Below are 23927 nucleotides of genomic sequence, written 5' to 3'. Positions count from 1 at the left end.
TGGGCCCACCATCTCAGATAAAGCTGTGTTACCGTTTCCAGTATTTTGGCCGATTAAGAGCAATTGCAATGGAAGTCCAATGATATACCAAGCATAATCAGCGAGCAATCTCCCTTTAATGGAAATAAAACTTTTTAGGCCATTGGATTCTAAGCTGATGTAATTTTTGTATAGTAGAACAGTGGTTAGGTTTTGCAGCATTTACACTATGTTTTATTGGGATTATGCAAAGCTGTCCTTAATAAACTCTCAGAATAACATCCTTTGGGGGGACCAATGTTACTAATACTTACATGACGAAGCCACAGGTTTGTCTCTAGGATTTGATTTACTTCATCCTTGTTATATAAAAAAGAAACAAAAAAAAAACATTTTATTTCAAGAAACGTTAATACTCTGCACAGCACATACAAATATTGCAATATGTTATTGTTTTTATGGTACTTGACAACTACATAAATGCTTCTGAGTGCAAAGTGGAAATATTGTTCTATCTAGGTCTCATGGGCATAGTTCTAAAGTCACATAAGGTCTCTGTGTCTCCATAGTAGAGATTTGTAAGCACTATATTATGGGGATCCCATCTCCCTTGAGCAATGCTTTTAGGGGAAGTATCATTATCCTATAATCAGATGGAATACCTGTCCCTCTATGAAATCAAAGGTGTACAGGTTTATAATATGGGGCTATTAATTTCTGTTATATTAACACAAAAAAACAAAAAAAAATGTGATTAACCTTTTATAAGATCACTTTATTGCAATTTTGGGTGGTTGTCTTACTGTATTAAATATTGTGATGTATTGATAAAATATACAAAAAATAGAATATGAAAACACTGAATAATAATATTTAAGCTGGAATCTTTATGACATATGGCTAAATTACTGATCCCGTAATTACATTCATAGACAAGAAAGGATTAGCTTCCATGGGATGAAAATCTCTAAAATTAATCGACATGCACAGACGCCAAATCTCCTCACAGCTCTGTCTGTTTCTGTTGACACATTTCCTTTAACTTCTTGCAGCAAGACATCAATAAGACATCAGTAACCCCTTTTTATCAAAGCTCTCCACATATTAGGACACTCTCTGACATGTTGTACAGTGGGGTGTCATACAGAAATGTGATGGTGAGATGGTAACATCTTGATTCAAGCTTATATTATCAATATTGGGGAATAAAATAATATTGAAATAATAGAAACCTGTGCAATAGCATAGGGTGACACAGTGCCTATAAGGTCCTGCCTGTTGCCATAGCAACTATTGACATAACCTGAAAATACTGCGGTGGGTTACCGATGAGGTGGTGAATTCCCCTACAGCCATGTTGACTGCTGCATTTAACAGGTAAACACCCACGATTAGAGTTTGCTCCGACCACGGGCGTTACACAGGGATGTCAGCTGATTTAAAGTATTATACCTGTACCCCCTAACATAGGGCCAGCTCTCATAGATATTTTCTTCAGTCAAGTATAATTACACTGTAGGGCAGATTTAGAACCCTTGATCTACGAGATGTCATACAATAATGTATATAAAGTCCCATCTACAGAGGATCTACCTCTGTTTTGGTAGAGCTGTAGCGTGATATATAATGTATGTATATCGAGATCAGGAGATCAGGCTACAATGTCAATTAAATTATATATTATTTAACTTTTACATATATACAAGGTAATCAAATTGAAAATGAAAACTTAGCTTACCACATTAACAAGCTGAGTTATTGCCACCTCAAAGTGAACCATAACGGGATCTGACACATTTTCAACAGGTCTTATATACTGATTGTAATGTGCGAATAGCTTACGGAAAAGCCTCTCTTCAGTGTCACTCTGTAAAGAACCTGCAAATAATGAGTAAATAACGCACATGAAAACAACAGAGCTTTATTCATGTGGTCATCCTAAATGTAGCATACATTCATTACTAAAGCTTCTTGTCCTACGTGACAGACAGACTGACATTTTGTATCAAGTAAAACGCCTGTCAGGCTGCTCTCTGCCATATCTAAAAGGATTAGCAGAAAATGTAAGAGCCGCTACTTTCCACATGACAGAAGTCAGATTGATGTATAATATTTGAACTCTTAACTTCTGCATTGAAGGTTATTATTTGCTACTTTTACTATTAATGATCTGAAGTTATTTGTGCAATGCTCAATGTCACAGTGTTATTAGGCGGCAGCTATTGGCAGTCAGTGCACTTTGCTTCTTTTTTCGGATAGCAGGTAACCATAAGAAAAAAGCAGGAAGCTGTATCTCTGTGACACAGGCTCCCACTAATGTCATCCATGATATTGTGGTAATGTGTGACTATGATAAGCAATATTTGCTTTCTTCAGATTTCTCACATGGAACACTTTACATATATTTATATATATGACTTAACTCGGAACAGTTTCCAAAGATGCTCTTATTTTCCATTTTATCTCCTCTGAGGTTATTGGAGCCTCCAATTGGTTGCGCTGATCCTGGGTTAGTGATGGGAACTGTATATTCTCTAGATATGCATTAATGTCATTATCTGTTTTCTCTAATTTGGTATTATATAGGTCTGTGTAAAATTCTGTGAACCTATTCAGTATTTCTGCATGGGTTTTTAAAAGTGATCCATGTTCATCTCTAACCTCCAAGATAGGTGGGGACATAGTGTGCTGTCTTGCTAGATGCGCTAGTAATTTCGCTGACTGGTTACCTAATTCGAACGCGGTCTGCTTATAAAAAAACATCTTGTTATCCGCTTTCTCCTTTAAAGCATGAAGGTACAGGCGACCCGTGTGCAGCCATGTTACTCTGTTTGCCTCGGACGGATCTTCAATGTATTGTTGCTCTAGGGACTGGCATCGTGTTGCTAGTTCTATCTCTTTCTTTACTGATTCCTTCTTAATGAAGGAAATCGCAGATTGTAAACAAGTGCGCATATAGGCCTTTGTTGCTTCCCAGAGCGATGTGTAGGCAGTCTCTGGGTTGTGGGCTTGGAAAAATGCGTCTAACTGTTCAGGCACCCTGTCTGATGGACCTATGAGCTCTAACCAGAAGGGGTGGATCATGACTTTATGCATTGTAGAGGCAGATCGCTTCCCTATGACACAGGTCACTGGGGAATGGTCGGATATGCCTCTGGGATGATACTGTATGTCTTGTATGTGTGGAATCATGTTTGTAGATCCTATGATGTAATCTATCCGGGATAAAGACTTATGGGAGGCACTGTAGCATGAAAAGGTCTTAGCTACTGGGTTTCTTTGCCTCCAGAAATCCGCCCACCCCATTTCTGCCAAGAACCTTGATAGGCTACTATATTGCGTTCCTACTGGGGGGGTCCGCATGTTGTGGAACCGGTCCAGTGATTGGTCTAAGCACATATTAAAGTCCCCCAGGCACATTTTTTTTTTGCTTGTGGATGAGACGCTGCAAATAAAGCTGCTTGCCGCAGGACCTGCAAAGAAGCAGGTGGTGGAATATACAATGCCATCACATTATATGGGGCTCCATCTATATGAGCATGTATGAACACGAACCTACCCTCTGGGTCGGTTAGTTGCATTTTCACCTCCCACCGAACTGCTTTGTGTACTAACACTGAGACCCCTCTTGATGAGGTGTTATAACAGGAGTGTGCACCCCACTGGATCCAAGGTTTGTGCAGAAACTGTACCTTGGAAGGGATAAGATGTGTCTCCTGCAGACAAATTATGTGCGGGTTCAATTGTTTCAGGTGTGTAGCTACCATCAGTCGTTTTTTAGGGTTACCTAGGCCTCGGACGTTCCATGTAAGGAATCTAAGCTCCGACATGTCGAGTCATTGACATGTTTGTGCAGAGGTGAGTTGTCGAGAGGGGTTGAGTATCTGTCACCATTCTTACTCCACTCTGAGCATGTGGGGGTCCGACACAACACTTATAAACTATAACCAAAAACCTGTAATAACAACAGCATTGTAACGTGAATGCTCCCAATCCCCCTTTGCTTTGGAGGCAGTAAACTTTCCGGTTCCTCCGCGCAAGGTGGATCAGGGCACAACTGGCTAGCGTTATGGGATACTCATGCCTCGTGGGATGTAACATAGGCATGTAGTATGTACTCCATTTCTATGGACCCTTACCATTTAACCATGACCCAGGTGCCCGGGCAACATAATCAATCAACATTTTGCAGAAAAATAAAAGGTACCCCTAAGTCTCTGTGCAATCTAATCCCAGATCTTATATATCATGTAACATATGACGTATAACATATAACAAACCCACAGGGCTTCAAGTATGCCCATGTAGGACAGTATTGAAGCATAAAGGATACTAGAAGTCTCGTATGTAACACCGCTCCTTTAGCGAGGTGGAGATCTTCTATGTTGTGCCAGCCAGTCGTTGGCTTCGCTCGGGGTCACGAAGAACAAGACTCTGTCGCCATCCACAACTCTGAGACGTGCAGGATAGGCCATAGAGTACGGAAGATTTTTGTCGCGAAGCCTCTTCTTGACGTCCAGGAATGTTGCCCGCTTCTTCTGCAGTTCCAGCGAGAAGTCTGGAAAAATTGACACTCTTGCGTTGTCTACTCTGATGTCCGCCTTTCTGCGGGCCTGCTGCAGGATAATGTCCCGGTCTCTATTATTCAGAAATCTGGCTAGCAACGGTCTTGGTGGAGCACCAGGAGGTGGTGCTCTGGCTGGCACTCTGTGAGCCCTTTCAACTGCAAAAGCTGCAGAGAAGTGCGCTTCTGGAAATAAGCCTTTTATCCATCTCTCTACATAGTCTTCTGGAGAACGGCCTTCAGTACGTTCAGGGAGGCCAATGATTCTTATATTATTACGCCTCAGGCGATTCTCCATATCATCCGCCTTTTGTTTCAGTGCCTCAGAGTCTGATTTCAAGGTGGTGACAGTTCTGGGTATATTGGCATTTCTGTCTTCTATTTGCGATATCCTCTCCTCCGCATTATGCACTCTGTCTCTCAAGCTCTGAAGATCCTGCCTGAGCAAGCTGACATCCACCCTGACCTCATCTAATTTCCCAGTCAGAGAACTTTTGCATGCGTCTATCGCAGCTAGCACTTGAGAGGTGACCTGCTTCAGGGTGGGTTCTTCTGTTTCCTCCTCAGTTGCTGCAGGGCCACTGGAACTTTGCTTTGCCCTAGCCTGAGATGAGCGTTGGGATTGTGAGGCACGGGACATTTCTCCCTGCTCTGTATGGGCAAATTCTCGCAGCCTATCTGCTGCATTTGCTTTGGTGGGGCCCATTCTGAAGGGTGTTGAGGGCTGCAGCCCTATGGGTACTCGTGTGCACTCTGGTGTATAATGTCCTGTAGTGCTCTGAATATGCTGCGGCACTGTCTATTCCTGTGTGATAGCCCTGGTATTGTATTCTCTTGTTCTGTCCGGGGTCGTGGCCTTGCCCCTGCCCCTGTTAGCCCTGTGTGGGTGTGCTGCCACAGCTCCTCAGATTATGGGCCCCTGCTTGTAGGTGCTGCGCTCCCCTCTTCTCAGCTTACCCAGCGCTGATTAAGTGCAGCTTCCTGCCTTGGGGATGCTGGGTTTCGCGCCACTCACCGTCCGTGCGCCAGATCTCGTGCGCCAGATCTCGTGCGCCAGATCTCGTGCGCCAGATCTCGTGCGCCAGATCTGTGTTGAGCGGTGCGACACTCCCGGCTAGGTCCGCACACGAGTCTCGGGCTGACGCCTCCCTCTCGTTCCTCCACGCCGTCCTATAACCGCTCCGGGAAGTGGCTAGTGTGCTCGTCCAGGGGAGCCCGTGCGCCAGAACTACAGAGAGCGGTGCAACACTTCCGGCTAGGCCCACGCACGTGTCACGGGCCGCGATGTCGGGCGCCTCACTCCCGTTCCTCCGCGTCGTCCTGTGTCTGCTCCGGTAAGTGGCAAGTGGCCTCAGGGGTGCACAGGGGGCTTATGTCACCTCTGGGTCACCGGTCTTGCAGGATTTTAGGCGGATGTGTAGGGGTCCACACGGAGCTCTGCTCAGATGCGTCCGGCCATGTTGGCTGCTAGCCACGCCCCCTTATTTTCCATTTTAAAGTGTACAGTGTTTCTTATTTATCTAGATCCAGAAATGTTAATTTGCCCACAGGAGTAGCAGCCATCAGTTCAGATGAGACTGTTGTTAAGGCAACTACATAATATACAATATAGACACCATTCTAAGTCATCAACTGTGCCAGATGTGTGCCAATGTTAAGAAGTGAACCCTTAGGATTTCAATGCAATAGTGTGAGAAATCAGCCCCACTGTATGAAATTAAGCATTAAGAGTGGGCCAAAATATCTCCACAATGATACTAGTCACTGATTCTTACATTACAGTGGTTCTACAAGCTGCAGTTTTATGGAATGTACTTGGTGGAATGACACCATGGAATGTCACGGTGGAATATGATATTCATCTGAGGTCATATTTACCTACTTTCCTGTTCAATAAATGTTTATTACAAACTGCAAATGTTATCTTACATAGTGAATCATTGTATACAGATTAGCTTTAAAGCCTGTTATTCATCAAGACATAGGAATATCATATCAATACGTCACAAGCAAGTATTCGGATTACATATGGATGTAATGACTGTTTGAACAAAGGTCCAAATGGACAACCAATGCAAACAGCTATCTAACTCTAAATCAATGTACGTAGTCATAAGCAGAAATATAAGCAGTAATAAGCGGCTTCCCCCAAGAAGCAACTTGCCTATAGAGTCAACCCCTATCCAAGTCCCAAACTCCGAAGTGCTTCGAAAGTGGATCCACAGGGACCAAAGTCTAGGATATCTTGAGATCTGTAGGTCTGCCATGCCATCCGTGGCACTTATTTCCTCTCCTCCATTGGCATGATCATATTTAATGTGACGGGTCACACAGACAACGGAACTAAAAGTCTCTATGGGAAGAGTCCGGAGGGAGGAGTCTGTGGACCAGTGGACCCTCTGGACCACCGCAGGAGATGGTATGAGGCCTGCGGTGGCAGCCAAGGTACAGGGAAGTGCAGGAAACAGTCCAAGCCTGGGATGACAGCAGCAACACAGAGGAACACTGGTAACGCTGGCACGGACTGCAGACACAGCTGGACTGGAACCTTGGAAGGCACAGCAGGAAGCGTATGGGAACGCTGGAGACACACAGAAACACAGGAAAGCATCTGGAAACGCTAATGGGCTTTCTCTTCCACAGGAACGGCTTAGGGAAGCCTGGCATGGAAACCATAGGACAGTGATGGCGAACCTTTAAGAGGCTGAGTGCCCAAACTGCAAACCAAAGGCAAAATTTCTAGTGCAAGGTGCCAACACAACAATTTAGCCCAATAGCGCCACAATACCACTATACAAGAGACAAATAACACTTTGACATCATGAGGCCACCATTACAACCACATAAATAGCAAAATTCTGGTTATAAAGACCACTATAGAAAGGCCAACATTACCAATAATAACACTATACTAGAAGCTAATATAGTGATGAATACTGTATTACTGCCATCAGTGTCGAACTGGTGTACCTTGGGCCCACCAGAGAAAAATTTTGGGGGGCTCCTGTAGCTCCATGTATGGCTGTGTACTGCTCCTATAGCTCCATGTATGGCTGTGTACTGCGCCTGTAGCTCCATGTATGGTTGTGTACTGCGGCTGTAGCTCCGTGTATGGCTGTGTACTGCGGCTGTAGCTCCGTGTATGGCTGTGTACTGCGGCTGTAGCTCCGTGTATGGCTGTGTACTGCGGCTGTAGCTCCGTGTATGGCTGTGTACTGCGCCTGTAGCTCCGTGTATGGCTGTGTACTGCGGCTGTAGCTCCGTGTATGGCTGTGTACTGCGGCTGTAGCTCCGTGTATGGCTGTGTACTGCGGCTGTAGCTCCGTGTATGGCTGTGTACTGCGGCTGTAGCTCCATGTATGGCTGTGTACTGCGGCTGTAGCTCCATGTATGGCTGTGTACTGTGGCTGTAGCTCCGTGTATGACTGTGTACTGCGGCTATAGCTCCATGTATGGCTGTGTAATGCGGCTATAGCTCCATGTATGGCTGTGTAATGCGGCTATAGCTCCGTGTATGGCTGTGTACTGCGGCTGTAGCTCCGTGTATGGCTGTGTACTGCGGCTGTAGCTCTTTAAGTAAAAGTTTTATTTTCTCCGAAAATAACATACAAAACACAGGAGAAATGCTGCAGCATTGTGAGTTTAGGGGTAATACCCAGTCCCTCCAGTAGCCAGTATATAGACAGGGCCTCACCCCCACCTCAGTATAGAGCCAGGGTCTCACCCCCACCTCAGTATAGAAATAGGGCCTCACCCCCCCCCCCACCCCAGGATAGAAATAGGGCCTCACCCCCCACCCCAGGATAGAAATAGGGCCTCACCCCCCACCCCAATATAGACAGACAAACACAGAGGGCCTTACCAAGTGCCGGCGCGGATTCGGTGACGGGACCCCGCAGACAGCAGGACGGGGCTAAGTAGATGTTGGCGCGCTGAGCCCCCGCGTCTCCGCATGCAGTGGGACGGGGCTGCGCAGACATCAGCGCACTGGGACCCCGCGACCCCGCAGGCAGCAGGGCGGGGCTAAGTAGATGTTGGCGCGCTGAACCCCCGCGACTCCGCATGCAGTGGGACGGGGCTGCGCAGACATCAGCGCACTGGGACCCCACAGGCAGCGGGCCGGGGCCGTGCAGACATCGGCGCTCTGGGACCACGGGACTCCACAGGCAGCATGCCGTGAACGAGCAGGCAGCAGGATGCCGGGGCCGCGCAGGCAGTAGAGCGCTGTGACCCGGCAGGCATCGGAGTTCAACGGGGCCGCGCAGGTATCGGAGCGCAGGTACCCAGCAGGTGTCAGTGCCCACTTTGATGGGATTGGGGAGATGGTACGCGTGCCAGCAGAGAGGGCTCTGCGTGCCCTCTCTGGCACGCGTGCCATAGGTTCGCCACCACTGCCATAGGAGATCCTAAGAGAAGATCCGGCAGGGATAGAAGGGAGGTGCCGGATTATAAGGGCGAGCCGGATTAGCAGGAGCCAATCAGGAGGACGCTGGCCCTTTAAGGCTAGAGAAGTCCGCGCGCGCGCCCTCTAGTGGTGAGAACGTGCGACTGCAGGCAAGGAGGCGTGCGGCCTACACGCCGGGAGCCGGAGCACAGACAGGAGCCAGGAGAGGTAAGTGAGGGCAGGGAGACGGGGACCGTCAGGCAGCGGAGCACGGGTGTACCCGCGATCCGCATCATGGATCGCGGGAGCACCCATGACAGTACCCCTCCCTTTAGGGCCCCTCTTCTCTTCTTCTTCAGCCTCTTCTTTCGCCTCCTCCAATTCATCTTGGTGACGGAACACCTAAGGAGAAAAGCAGAGACAGGACAAACTTGCATAGACTCCTCTGCAAGCAGTACAACCAGAGGCTGATGTGGCTCTTGGGAGGCCGGAGCAGCACTGGGAAGCTGCGGAGACAGGAGCGGCTCTTGGAAAGCTGGAACAGCTTTAGGAAGCTGCGGAGGCTGGAGCGGCTCTTGGAAGCCGGAGGCCTCTGGGAAGGCCGGTGGAGACACTGGAGCGGCCTCTGGGAAGGCCGGTGGAGACACTGGAGCGGCCTCTGGGAAGGCCGGTGGAGACACTGGAGCGACCTCTGGGAAGGCCGGTGGAGACACTGGAGCGACCTCTGGGAAGGCCGGTGGAGACACTGGAGCGGCCTCTGAGAAGGCCGTGGAGACACTGGAGCGGCCTCTGGGAAGGCCGGTGGAGACACTGGAGCGGCCTCTGGGAAGGCCGGTGGAGACACTGGAGCGGCCTCTGGGAAGGCCGGTGGAGACACTGGAGCGGCCTCTGGGAAGGCCGGTGGAGACACTGGAGCGGCCTCTGGGAAGGCCGGTGGAGACACTGGAGCGGCCTCTGGGAAGGCCGGTGGAGACACTGGAGCGGCCTCTGGGAAGGCCGGTGGAGACACTGGAGCGAAGTGAGGCCGACATGGAAGCCGGACTTGAGGTTGCTGGCAATCAAACAGCTGCAGAGGCATGGAGGCAGGCTGGAGTGGCTCTTGGAAAGCCGGAGCAGCACTGGGAAGCTGCGGAAGTAGAGTCTGCGGTAGCCGGGAGTCTAGCAGCTGTCGGAGCAGGGTGGTAACCCCGCTCAGATCCTTTCTCCAAGAAAAAATCAGTTGAGACTGCTGGGTGAGGACCTTTGCCAGCAATTGGTCTGAGTCATTAGAACAGTCCATGTCCTTGACAGGATCCATGGCCTTGGCGGGGTCCATGGCCGGATCTTGCTGTAACGGGTCACACAGACAACGGAACTAAAAGTCTCTATGGAAAGAGTCCGGAGGGAGGAGTCTGTGGACCAGTGGACCCTCTGGACCACCGCAGGAGATGGTATGAGGCCTGCGGTGGCAGCCAAGGTACAGGGAAGTGCAGGAAACAGTCCAAGCCTGGGATGACAGCAGCAACACAGAGGAACACTGGTAACGCTGGCACGGACTGCAGACACAGCTGGACTGGAACCTTGGAAGGCACAGCAGGAAGCGTATGGGAACGCTGGAGACGGGAAACACTGAGGTGTCTGGAAACGCTGGAAGACAGGACACACCAGGAGCGTATGGGAACGCTGGAGACACACAGAAACACAGGAAAGCGCCTGGAAACGCTAATGGGCTTTCTCTTCCACAGGAACGGCTTAGGGAAGCCTGGCATGGAAACCATAGGAGATCCTAGGAGAAGATCCGGCAGGGATAGAAGGGAGGTGCCGGATTATAAGGGCGAGCCGGATTAGCAGGAGCCAATCAGGAGGACGCTGGCCCTTTAAGGCTAGAGAAGTCCGCGCGCGCGCCCTCTAGTGGTGAGAGCGTGCGACTGCAGGCAAGGAGGCGTGCGGCCTACACGCCGGAAGCCGGAGCACAGACAGGAGCCAGGAGAGGTAAGTGAGGGCAGGGAGACGGGGACCGGCAGGCAGCGGAGCACGGGTGTACCCGCGATCCGCATCATGGATCGCGGGAGCACCCGTGACATTTACCTAATGACCAAATCAGAGAATTCCAAGTTGTTTTACCTTTTTTCCTCATGTCTTTATGACCCTGTATGTTAAGGCTAGGTGTAACTCATTGGAGGACAATATATTTCCCTGTGGAATAATCATTGGATTAGCTGCTGAGCTGCTTCATGATAAAACATAAGGCATCATGGGGGGGCGTGGTTTGGCCATGGAAGCGTGAGGCTGTGTCTCCTGAGAGCTCCCACGCTGGGCCCAGAGAAATCGGCTCAAAATCAGCATTTCCACCCACATCTTACCTCCTGCATGGGTGCCAAGAAGAGGAGAGGTGCCAGGGCTGCTTCCACCCCAATATCCAGGCCAGCGACCCGCCACATCGCAACATATATGACGGGCCGCTCTTCCCCTGCAGCTGCGGCCGGCACTCCGGCAATGGCGGCGGACCTCATTGTCCTGGGCACATCGGAGGCGGGGACCGCTGCGCGGCCAGGAGCTCCGGAGGCCCCGCAACCGGAAGGCTCCATCCTGGACTCCCCTAACCCGGGCCGGGGAGAACAGCCACTAATGCCAGCTACCCCGGGCACTTCGGGGTCACCACGTGGCGCGGCCAAGATGGCGCCGCGGGGCGCGGAGGAGCGCGAAAGTCTGGCGCATCAGGACCGGACCGGGAGTGCAGGCGCACGATCCCCTGCGCCACAAAGAGATGGAGGGACCCTGACCAGCAGCTGGGTAAGCGACTCAGCCCTGGCTGAAAACGAGGCTGCAACCTCAGACAGGCCCCATAAGCACACAGTGCAGGCCGTCAAGTCACCTGCTACAATATGCCCCCCTCAGGCAGCTGAGCAGCTACCCTCACCATGCCAATCATTGGCGTTATCGCCCCACTGGGGTTCCTCACAAGACTCACTCTCTCCCCCTGTGGACGCGGTGCCCTCGACTCTTTGGTCCATGTCACCTCAGGGATTGAATCCGATGGCTCCTGAGTGGTCGGGACAACAAGCCAATTTTGAGGTGTCCTTGCCCTCTCCAGCATCGTGCCCCTCCTCAACGCATGCTGCTGGCACTATTTCAACTACCTTAGTACAATGTGGCGTTCCTGTAATAGATCAAGCGTCCCAACATCATATGTATCCTCAGAGAATCTCATTGGATATGGAAGTGTTGGCGGACATCAGAGCCCTGCGAGCACACATCCGCACAATACCCACTAGAGAGGACATGGAGTCCTACGTCTCCAGGCTCGAACAATCCTACAGATCTGAAATATCTACCCTCAGAGACGAAGTACATCATATTGAAGAGAGAGTGTCCACAGCAGAGACCTCCCAACGCAATGTTGAAGAAAGGCTGGCGGCTCAATCGGCGCAGTTGGCTTCGCATTCCTCCCAGCTTCTGGCGTTATCTGACCACCTCGACGATCTGGAAAATCGTGGCCGGAGGAATAATATTAGGGTCAGGGGTCTCCCCGAATCCATTGACCCTTCTGCTATACATTCAAGCCTGCAAGAGCTCTTTAATGTGGTCCTGGGCGTCCCGGCAGATACACCATTAGAGCTGGACCGTGCCCACAGGTCCCTTGGTCCTAAATCCCCTGATCCGAACAGACCACGGGACATAATTTGCAGGGTCCATCGGTACCAACTTAAGGAATCCATTATGAACTGTGCCAGGGAACAAGGGGAAATACGCTTTAGGGGTTCTGTGGTGCAATTCCTCCCAGACCTATCCAGGCTAACCTTGATGAAGCGCAAAGCATTGCGTCCTGTGTTGGATTCCCTCCGGCAGAGAGCACTTCAATACTCATGGGGATTCCCCTTTCGTCTACAAGTGCGTCAGAATGGCCAGACGCATGTTCTTCGCCATCCTAGCGATATCCCGGCTTTCACTGAGGCCCTGGGTCTCCCTCCCGTCAATATTTCAGATTGGCCGGTTGAAACCTTGGGGGCACCACCCCCGAGACCACAGAGGAACCCACGGCGAAGGCAACGCAGGCGATCCGTGGATCACCGGGATAACCATCGGATGGGCCCGGACCCGCAGCCCCCAAGATAAGGCTTCTTCTGGTGAGAGTCAAAGTTTCCTTCTTCTGGCCTCTTGACCTCCACATCCCGATGACCCGGCCTGCCTCAGCTATGGACGTTGTAAGTTATTTCACAGGGTTGTTAATACCTGATTTATCTAATGTTCTTTAATTTCATAGCGGGCTTCAGGCCTTGGACTGTCATTGATGATACCGTCTCGAGAGGTCTCGCCGTCGTTCTGGTGTTTGAGGATGTTTATTTTGTTTAAATGTCTTTGTGTTTTGCATTTGTACTAACTGATGTTGGGTATAGATACCTGGTTACCTTTGGGTGATGACTAGTTAAGAGGGGTGGAGAGGGGGGGGGGCGATCTTTTTCTTCCCCACTCATCTCCTCCCTATGTTCTTTCAAAATACACGGGCTGGTGGCTTCTGGGCCCGGGAGCGCCTTCCGTGGAAACTCACCGTCCCTTTGGGGTGTTACGAGCAGCTGGCTTGTTCGTGACGTAGTTTTATACTACCCCAAATTTTCTGTACTTAGGTGCAGACTTACACTTACCCCCTCCCCTTACCTTCTGTTTATTTTTGTGTTTCTGTCTCCTGTATCTCTTCCTTTTCTTCTCCTTTCCCCCTCTTCTCTTTCTGCAAACCTTACCCTCCTTTACCTCCCTACTCCTGTCCCCTTGTCTCTGTAGCAAGTGATCCTTTGTAACTAATCCCTTGGTAGCAGTAACATATCGAATGGCTACGTTAAAGGTGGGATCCCTCAATGTTAGGGGGTTCAATGTCCCACAGAAAAGATCGCAAATCTTATATGGGATGCATAAACAACGGGTGCAGATACTCTTCCTACAGGAGACTCACTTTAAAGTGGGGCACATTCCCACCATACGCGATCGGTATTTCACAGGTTGGCATCACAGTGCCAATCCAGATGCTCGCTCTAAAGGCGTTTCTATTGGCCTTCACAGGTCCCTTCAGCACACAGTCATGGACACTAGAATGGACCCCAACGGAAGGTACATTTTTATTAAATTGGATATTCATAATACAATTTTCACAGTGGCCAATTGGTATTTGCCAAATACCCAGGCCATACCTGCCTGTCGATCTATCCTGCGCTGTCTGTCAGAGTTTGCTGAGGGCACACTCATTACAGGGGGGGACTTTAATTTCCCAATGAATCCCACCTTAGATACCTCATCGGGACGTAGCAATGTCTCTGCTAGGCACATGCACTCCTTAAAACGCGACCTTCATGCTCTACGCCTCATAGATGTGTGGCGTATTCTACACCCTGTAGACAGAAACTACTCTTTTTATTCTTCTGCCCATGGCTCCTATAGCAGAATCGATGCATTTTTAGTCAGTCACAGGACGTTGGAATGGCAGCCCACGGCAACAATAGGCAACATAGTTCTCTCCGACCACGCTCCTATCTTCTTCACGGTGTCACTGCCTAACTCAATGCGCCGGTCTTGGAACTGGCGACTTAATGACAATTTGCTAAAAGACCCTTTATGTGTCGCCGAACTTAAGTCCTCTATGGATAATTTCCTAGCAACACACTCGGGTGAATCAATACCTCTTCCCTTGGTGTGGGAAACTCTTAAAGGGGAGTTTCGCGGTGTATTCATTAGGCATGGCACCCGTTTGAAGAGGGAGAAGGCGGCGAAAATTACGTCCCTAGCACGGGAGATTAGTGATTTGGAGTCCCGCCATAAATCCTCCTTGGCCCCTGACCTCTTGGCGCAACTTACGGGGAAAAGGGAGACATTGAGGGGATTACTCGACCAGGCCCATCTTCATCACAGAACTCAATTTTCCCGCTATTTGTATGAATATGCCGATAAATGTGGAAGGCCACTAGCGAGGCTTCTACACCCGCGCAGTGCGGCAACGTTCCTGCCTAAAATAAAGACAGCCAATGGGGGGCTTACGCATAACCCAAGGGAGATTGTAGAGACCTTTCGCAGTTATTATGATGCGTTATATAACATCCGGCCACAGTTTGCAGATATGGGTGAGGGGGCCCTTCTAGATCGCATGCGGGAGTATATTTCTGACACCGCGTTACCGGGGATCACTAGCGATTCTAATGAATCATTGGAGCAACCAATAGGAGAGGGGGAGGTGCATCATGCTATCAGGGAAACCCCTTCAGGCAAGAGTCCGGGACCTGATGGGTTCACGCCCGCTTTTTATAAACTCATGAGAGAATCCCTCACCCCATTTCTCACCAGGGTGTTTAACTCTATATCTACTGGCACCCCATTTGCCCCTCAATCATTGGAGGCCCATATAAGTGTATTACCGAAGCCGGGCAAAGACCCTACGGCTCCTAGTAGCTACAGGCCAATCTCTTTGATAAACGTGGACATCAAACTATACTCCAAAATCCTGGCCAACAGATTAGGCCCACTTCTGCCATCAGTGATACATAACGACCAAGTCGGCTTTGTGCCTGGACGGGAAGCACGGGATAATCTTAATAAAACAGCCTTGCTGATCTCTTGGGCCAAATCATCTAAAACCCCATTATGCCTCCTGTCTATTGATGCGGAGAAGGCATTTGATAGGGTCCACTGGGGGTTCATGAAAGAGGCGCTGAGGCAAGTGGGTCTAGGACCGGGATTTGTGGACAAGGTAGCAGCTCTTTATACTAGTCCATCGGCTAGAGTGAGGGTTAATGGATCACTTTCGGACCCTCTGTTGATTAACAATGGCACTAGACAGGGGTGCCCATTATCCCCTTTGTTATACATCTGGCGGTAGCAATTAGAAAGAACCCGAACATCCATGGAGCATGCATAGGGGACACGCAATACAAGGCGGCCCCATACGCTGATGATTTATTATTGTACGTCTCACAGCCCCGAATTTCTCTCCCGGCCCTACTCCATGAGTTCGAAAGGTACGGTCACCTGAGTAGTTTCAAGATAAACTACACTAAATCAGAAGCACTAAATATCTCTCTGCCGCCAGATGAAGCACAGCACGTGGCTGATAACTTCCCATTTCGATGGCGTGCCGATCACATTACATATTTGGGAATAAAGATCTCCCCTTCCTGTGATGAGATATATACTCTTAACTACGCCCCTCTATTGGAGCGCACTCTGAGAGATCTTAACAGCTATGATAAAAAGAGGCTTTCCTGGTTTGGAAGGATAAATGTGCTCAAAATGGATATTCTTCCTAGATTTTTGTATCTCTTCCAAGGCGCTCCAATAGCACCCCCCCCTTCCTTTTTTAAGAAGTTAAGATCAGCAATGACTCGGTTTGTGTGGGGATCCAGCAGGCCAAGGATAGGGTGGCGGGTACTTACTAGGCCTAAATCAGCTGGGGGGGCAGGTCTCCCGGATCTTCAGATATACCACTGGGCTGTTACTCTTCAACGTCTTGTAGACTGGCAATCTCATTCCAAGACAAAGCAGTGGGTTGCTTTGGAACAGAAATTCTCCTCAGTCCCCTTGGGATATCTTCCCTGGATAGGCAAGCATGCACTTCAATCCCTAGCAAAACATGCAAGGTTCTCCCGTGTAGCAATTGAAGCCTGGCACAAAATTTTGCGCAAGGGCCTTTTGTCCCGTAATCGTGGTCCCCTCACGCCACTTCTTCACAATCCCGCGTTCGCCCCGGGGAAGGACAGGGACTCCTTCTTGATTTGGCACTATACAAACGATCCTCGTATGGGTAGCATAGTTGAGAATGGGTCCCTTCCCACATTTGAGGCTCTGCAGCTCCAATGTCCGGATGTTCGGTTATCCTGGTTCGAATATACTCAACTGCGATCATTTGTCGACAGCGAACCGGCTGTATTCGATTCGAGCAGGACGCCCTTTGAGGATCTTCTCAGTTCACGATCTCCCCAACCCCATGTCATCTCACAAATCTATTCCCTATTACAGTCGGAGAGACTCACAGGCGACCCGGGATACATCGGCAGGTGGGAACAGGAGCTGAATACGGAATTTACTCCCCAAGATTTGGTAAAGATGTACACCTTCACACATAAACTGTCCATTGCCTGTGCTGCACAAGAAAAAAACTACAAAATTCTCACCCGATGGTACCGTGTACCCGAGATGTTGCATAGGTACTATCCTGGCGTTCCGGATGTGTGCTGGCGCTGTGGGAGTGATGGTGGATCCATGCTTCATGTGTGGTGGGAATGTGATAAAATTAAGCCTTTTTGGGAGAAAGTATCTAGCACTTACACTGCGGTCACCAGACGTAAGGTCACATTCACTCCTAAGATCGGTCTATTGTCCGTTCTTCCGGGAACTATCCGTTCCCAAAAAAAGGGGCTTCTGCGCTTTTTCCTAACCGCGGCCCGCTCAGTTATTCCACGCTACTGGAGGTCCCCCCTTACCCCGCCATTCGTTGATTGGGTGCGGGAGATGAGTCACATATGCCGTATGGAGGAACTTACCGCAGAAGTCAACCAGACAACGGGGAAGTTCGGGGAATTATGGCAGCCGTGGATCCTCTTCAAAGAGACCCCGGAGTATAACAGCTTATTTGTTTAAGGACCGGGTCGATTCATAGTTCATGTCTTCTGGGAATTTGTCTGTGTCAATCCTTAGCCCTGGATGTGTGTCCCTGCCCCCCCCCCTCCTATCCACTCCTTTTCCCCCTTTTTTCTGAACCTTTCCTTTATCCTTCTTTTCTCCCCCCCTTTTTTTTTTCCTCTTCTCTCTTTTTCTTTTTTCTCTCTTTTTTCTTGTTCTCAAAACTGTTCTTATTGTGTTATAGTAGTTCCTATATATTTGTTGGATTATCAAAGCCATATGGGATGATGTTATTAAAGAGCAGCATAATGAATGGAGCCTTATACGTGGGCCTCCGTCGCTGCCATCCACACCTTCGACAACAATGTTACTTCCCTATTATGGCTTCAGCAATAAACAATGTTACATTTTCCGCATAATTTGTGGCGCGGAAGTTATGCTTGACCTCCGATGTATGATTATACTATCCACAAACATCTCAGGACGGACCTTCGGGCCCGAAACAGGATATATTTCTAATGTCTATATACTGTGTGGTCCTGCGTGACCCCTGCCTCAGGGTTGTGTATTCTCTTTTCTTACATGCTGAGTACTTTTATCTGTATAACTGTCTATTTTTTTCTGTGTTGTTATAATCAAAAGAAAAACCTAATAAAAATATTTTGAATATATAAAACATAAGGCATCATAAGGCACTAGGTACGGTTTCAGGGCAGAAATAGAATGAAGGAAAATGCTACTTTTGTGATGCTGAAAACAGTTTGTAACTTTAGAACAAAAAAAATGCCACATCTCTGGAAAGAAAAATGCCATGCAATATAAGAACTGTTCTGTTTTGAAAGGGGTATATTTTGAAATAGAGATATACTTTAAAGAATGTTCTTCTCACTGGCTTCCTCTGCCCCTCATTATTTAACCAACATTAGTTTTCTTTAATTCATAACTAGAGATGAGCGAACATGCTCGTCCGAGCTTGATGCTCGGTCGAGCATTAGGGTACTCGAAACTGCTCGTTACTCGGACGAATACTTCGCCCGCTCGAGAAAATGGCAGCTCCCGCCGTTTTGCTTTTTGGCGGCCAGAAACAGAGCCAATCACAAGCCAGGAGACTCTGCACTCCACCCAGCATGACGTGGTACCCTTACACGTCGATAGCAGTGGTTGGCTGGCCAGATCAGGTGACCCTGGGATAGACTAGCCGCTGGCCGCGCTGCTCGGATCATTCTGTCTCTGGATGCCGCTAGGGAGAGAGCTGCTGCTGGTCAGGGAAAGCGTTAGGGTGTTCTATTAGCTTACTGTTAGGCAGGAGTGATTCTCAAAGAACCCAACAGCCCTTCTTAGGGCTACAATAACGTTCTACTTTTTTTATTTTAATTTGCATCTTTTACCATTTTGTGAGGAATTAGCAGGGGGACTTGCTACCGTTGTGTTTAGCTCTTAGTGGCACACATATCCATAGCAAAGGCCGAAGTGGCAAAATTCAGTAGGGGTTGGATTTCTATTAGGCAATAACTCAGTGTCATCTCATCTGGCATAGTAGTGTGCTTCCTTTGATACTTGGCTAGAAAATAGCCATAGGAGAATACAAACAGCTTCTTGAAGCCTACAGTAGCGTTCTATATATTTGATTTCTGGTTGATCTGCTGGTGGCTGTAGTTTCTGCAGTGCATGTACTTGCCAATTCTGAGCAATTTGTAGTGAGACTTGCGACCGCTGTGTTCTGCGCTTAGTGGCGCACATATCCATAGCAAAGGCCGAAGTGGCAAAATTCAGTAGGGGTTGGATTTCTATTAGGCAATAACTCAGTGTCATCTCATCTGGCATAGTAGTGTGCTTCCTTTGATACTTGGCTAGAAAATAGCCATAGGAGAATACAAACAGCTTCTTGAAGCCTACAGTAGCGTTCTATATATTTGATTTCTGGTTGATCTGCTGGTGGCTGTAGTTTCTGCAGTGCATGTACTTGCCAATTCTGAGCAATTTGTAGTGAGACTTGCGACCGCTGTGTTCTGCGCTTAGTGGCGCACATATCCATAGCAAAGGCCGAAGTGGCAAAATTCAGTAGGGGTTGGATTTCTATTAGGCAATAACTCAGTGTCATCTCATCTGGCATAGTAGTGTGCTTCCTTTGATACTTGGCTAGAAAATAGCCATAGGAGAATCCAAACAGCTTCTTGAAGCCTACAGTAGCGTTCTATATATTTGATTTCTGGTTGATCTGCTGGTGGCTGTAGTTTCTGCAGTGCATGTACTTGCCAATTCTGAGCAATTTGTAGTGAGACTTGCGACCGCTGTGTTCTGCGCTTAGTGGCGCACATATCCATAGCAAAGGCCGAAGTGGCAAAATTCAGTAGGGGTTGGATTTCTATTAGGCAATAACTCAGTGTCATCTCATCTGGCATAGTAGTGTGCTTCCTTTGATACTTGGCTAGAAAATAGCCATAGGAGAATACAAACAGCTTCTTGAAGCCTACAGTAGCGTTCTATATATTTGATTTCTGGTTGATCTGCTGGTGGCTGTAGTTTCTGCAGTGCATGTACTTGCCAATTCTGAGCAATTTGTAGTGAGACTTGCGACCGCTGTGTTCTGCGCTTAGTGGCGCACATATCCATAGCAAAGGCCGAAGTGGCAAAATTCAGTAGGGGTTGGATTTCTATTAGGCAATAACTCAGTGTCATCTCATCTGGCATAGTAGTGTGCTTCCTTTGATACTTGGCTAGAAAATAGCCATAGGAGAATACAAACAGCTTCTTGAAGCCTACAGTAGCTTTCTATATATTTGATTTCTGGTTGATCTGCTGGTGGCTGTAGTTTCTGCAGTGCATGTACTTGCCAATTCTGAGCAATTTGTAGTGAGACTTGCGACCGCTGTGTTCGGCGCTTAGTGGCGCACATATCCATAGCAAAGGCCGAAGTGGCAAAATTCAGTAGGGGTTGGATTTCTATTAGGCAATAACTCAGTGTCATCTCATCTGGCATAGTAGTGTGCTTCCTTTGATACTTGGCTAGAAAATAGCCATAGCAATAGGATAGGATTGTTTGGTTTTAAAAACTCAAAAAAAAACAAAAAACACAAAAAAAAAAAAAAAACACAAAAAACACCAAAAAAAACAAAAAGAAGTAAAAAAAAAAAAAAGTTATAACTCTCATTTTAAAAATGTTTAACCCGAGGGCTAGGGGTAGAGGACGAGGGCGGGGACGTGGGCGTCCAACTACTGCAGGGGTCAGAGGCCGTGGTCCTGGGCGGGGTGAGACACCACCTGCTGATGAGGGAGCAGGGGAACGCCGCAGAGCTACACTCCCTAGGTTCATGTCTGAAGTTACTGGGACTCGTGGTAGAGCACTGTTGAGGCCAGAACAGTGCGAACAGGTGATGTCGTGGATTGCTGACAATGCTTCGAGCAATTTGTCCACCACCAGTCAGTCTTCCACGCAGTCCACCCATGTCACCGAAATCCCCACTCCTCCAGCTCCTGCACCTCAGCCTCCTCCCCCCCAGTCTGCCCCCTCCCAGGAAAATTTGGCATTTGAACCGGCATACTCTGAGGAACTGTTTTCTGGACCCTTCCCACAGTCACAAACCACTTGTCCGGTTGCTGCTGAGCAATTTTCCGATGCCCAGGTTTTCCACCAGTCACAGTCTGTGGGTGATGATGACCTTCTTGACGTAGTGGAAGTGTGTAAAGAGGTGTCCGACGATGAGGAGACACGGTTGTCAGACAGTGGGGAAGTTGTTGTCAGGGCAGGAAGTCCGAGGGGGGAGCAGACTGAGGGATCGGAGGATGATGAGGTGACAGACCCAAGCTGGGTTGAGAGGCCGGGTGAACACAGTGCTTCTGAGACGGAGGAGAGTCCTCGACCTGAACAGGTTGGAAGAGGCAGTGGTGGGGCCAGACGGAGAGGCAGGGCCAGAGCTGGTGCATCAGCGCCACTGTCAACTAGTGAAGCTCCCGTGGTGAGGGCTCTTGCGGCGAGGGCTAGATCTTCAGAAGTGTGGAGGTTCTTTAAGGAAACACCGGATGACCGACGGACTGTGGTGTGCAACATTTGCCAAACCAGGCTCAGCAGGGGTTCCACCACTACTAGCTTAACTACCACCAGTATGCGCAGGCATATGAATGCTAAGCACCCCACTCAGTGGCAACAAGCCCGTTCACCTCCGGCCGTGCACACCACTGCTCCTTCCCCTGTGTCAGCTGCTAGTCAGCCCCCTGCCCAGGACCCTGCCACAAAAACCCCATCGTCGCCTCCACGATCCTCCACAGCATCCACCAGCGTTCAGCTCTCCATACCCCAGACGCTGGAGCGGAAACGCAAATATAGTGCAACCCACCCGCACGCCCAAGCCCTTAATGTGCACATCTCCAGATTGCTTAGCCTGGAGATGCTGCCCTATAGGCTAGTAGAGACCGAGGCCTTTCGCAACCTCATGGCGGCGGCCGCCCCTCGGTATTCGGTCCCCAGCCGCCACTACTTTTCCCGATGTGCCGTCCCAGCCCTGCACCAGCACGTGTCAGACAACATCATCCGTGCCCTGACCAACGCCGTTTCTGACAAGGTCCACCTGACCACGGACACGTGGACGAGTGCTGCCGGGCAGGGCCACTATATATCGCTGACGGCACATTGGGTTAACTTGGTGGAGGCTGGGACCGAGTCTGACCCTGGGGCTGCTCATATACTGCCGACGCCGAGGATTGCGGGGCCTACCTCGGTCCAGGTGTTTCAGGCCTACTATGCCTCCTCCTCCTCCCACCCCTCCTCCACCTCCTCCTCCGAACTACCATCCGTGGGCACGGCGCCATCAGTCGGTAGCTCTAGGCACAGCAGCAGTGCCGTCGCTAAGCGACAGCAGGCGGTGCTCAAACTGCTGAGCCTAGGCGACAAAAGGCACACCGCCCAAGAGCTATTACAGGGCATCACGGCGCAGACTGATCTGTGGCTGGCACCGCTGAACCTCAAGCCGGGAATGGTTGTGTGTGACAACGGCCGTAACCTGGTGGCGGCTCTGCAACTCGGCAGACTGACACATGTGCCATGCCTGGCCCATGTGTTAAATCTGATAGTGCAGCGTTTCCTCAAGACATACCCCAATCTGTCTGATTTGCTCACGAAGGTGCGCCGCATCTGTGCGCATTTCAGGAAGTCCAGCCCAGATGCTGCCACTCTCAGGGCAGCGCAGCGCCGCCTCCAACTGCCCGCTCACCGACTGTTGTGCGACGTGCCCACGAGGTGGAATTCAACACTGACCATGTTATCCAGAGTTTACCAGCAGCGCAGAGCGATTGTAGACTGCCAGATGTCAACTTCCACCAGAACTGGTAGTCAGGTCAGTCAGCTTCCTCAAGTCTACAATGAGGAGTGGACGTGGATGTCTGATATCTGTCAGGTGCTGAGTAACTTTGAGGAGTCAACACAGATGGTCAGTGGCGATGCCGCCATCATCAGCCTCACCATCCCGCTGCTTGGCCTGTTGAAAAACTCTCTGGTCAGCATGAAGTCGGAAGCTTTGCGCTCGTCACAAGAGACGGGGGAAGAATATTCCCTTGTTGATAGCCAAAGCACCCTGAGGTCTGTTTCTCAGCGCATATCGGAGGAGGTGGAGGTGGAGGAGGATGAGGAGGAAGAGGAGGAGAATGTTGGCGAGACACAAGAGGGGACCATTGTTGAGTCCTTCACTGTTCAGCGTGTATGGGCAGAAGAAGAGGAGTTGGAGGAGTTGGAGGAGGAGGAAATGGACAGTCAGGCCAGTGAGGGGAGTGAATTCTTACGCGTTGGTACTCTGGCGCATATGGCAGATTTCATGCTAGGCTGCCTATCCCGTGACCCTCGCGTTCAAAGAATTTATTCCAGCACCGATTACTGGGTGTTCACTCTCCTGGACCCACGGTACAAGCAAAATCTTCCCACTCTCATCCCTGGAGAGGAAAGGAGTGTGAGAATGCATGAATACCAGCAGGCCCTGGTGCACAAGCTGAAACAGTATTTCCCTTCTGACAGCGCTAGCGGCAGAGTGCGTAGTTCTGCGGGACAAGTAGCGAGGGAGAGTAGGCGAGCAGGCAGCTTGTCCAGCACTGGCAAGGGTACGCTTTACAAGGCTTTTGCCAGCTTTATGTCACCCCAGCAAGACACTGTCACCTGTCCCCAGTCTCGGCAGAGTAGGGCTGATCTTTACAGAAAGATGGTGAGGGAGTACGTAGCTGACCATACCATCGTCCTAAATGATCACACAGCTCCCTACAACTACTGGGTTTCAAAGCTGGACATGTGGCACGAACTGGCGCTGTACGCCTTGGAGGTTCTTGCCTGCCCTGCCGCTAGCGTCTTGTCCGAGCGGGTTTTCAGTGCAGCTGGTGGCATCATCACCGATAAGCGTACACGCCTGTCGACTGACAGCGCTGACAGGCTGACGCTTATTAAAA

General features: G+C 49.6%; 1 protein-coding gene across 4 annotated transcripts in view; it reads right to left on the bottom strand.

Moving 5' to 3' along the window:
- Positions 1 to 23927, bottom strand: part of CHRNA6 (cholinergic receptor nicotinic alpha 6 subunit) — a 70913-nt gene that overhangs the window by 11393 nt on the left and 35593 nt on the right. For 3 of the 4 annotated variants that reach the window (XM_072115330.1, XM_072115322.1, XM_072115340.1), the window contains exons 3-4: positions 1718 to 1857; positions 294 to 338 (exon numbers count right to left, since the gene is read on the bottom strand). In XM_072115330.1, coding sequence (XP_071971431.1) covers positions 294 to 338; positions 1718 to 1857 — 185 coding nt within the window. Of the gene's footprint in view, positions 1 to 293; positions 339 to 1717; positions 1858 to 6318; positions 6362 to 23927 lie in introns of those variants that run through there. The other variant, XM_072115348.1, reaches the window with a different exon arrangement.

Source organism: Engystomops pustulosus, chromosome 1, assembly GCF_040894005.1.
Source record: "Engystomops pustulosus chromosome 1, aEngPut4.maternal, whole genome shotgun sequence".
Lineage (NCBI taxonomy): Eukaryota > Metazoa > Chordata > Amphibia > Anura > Leptodactylidae > Engystomops > Engystomops pustulosus.
The sequence above is the reverse complement of the archived record's forward strand: the minus strand, read 5'-3'. Positions and strand labels throughout refer to the sequence as shown.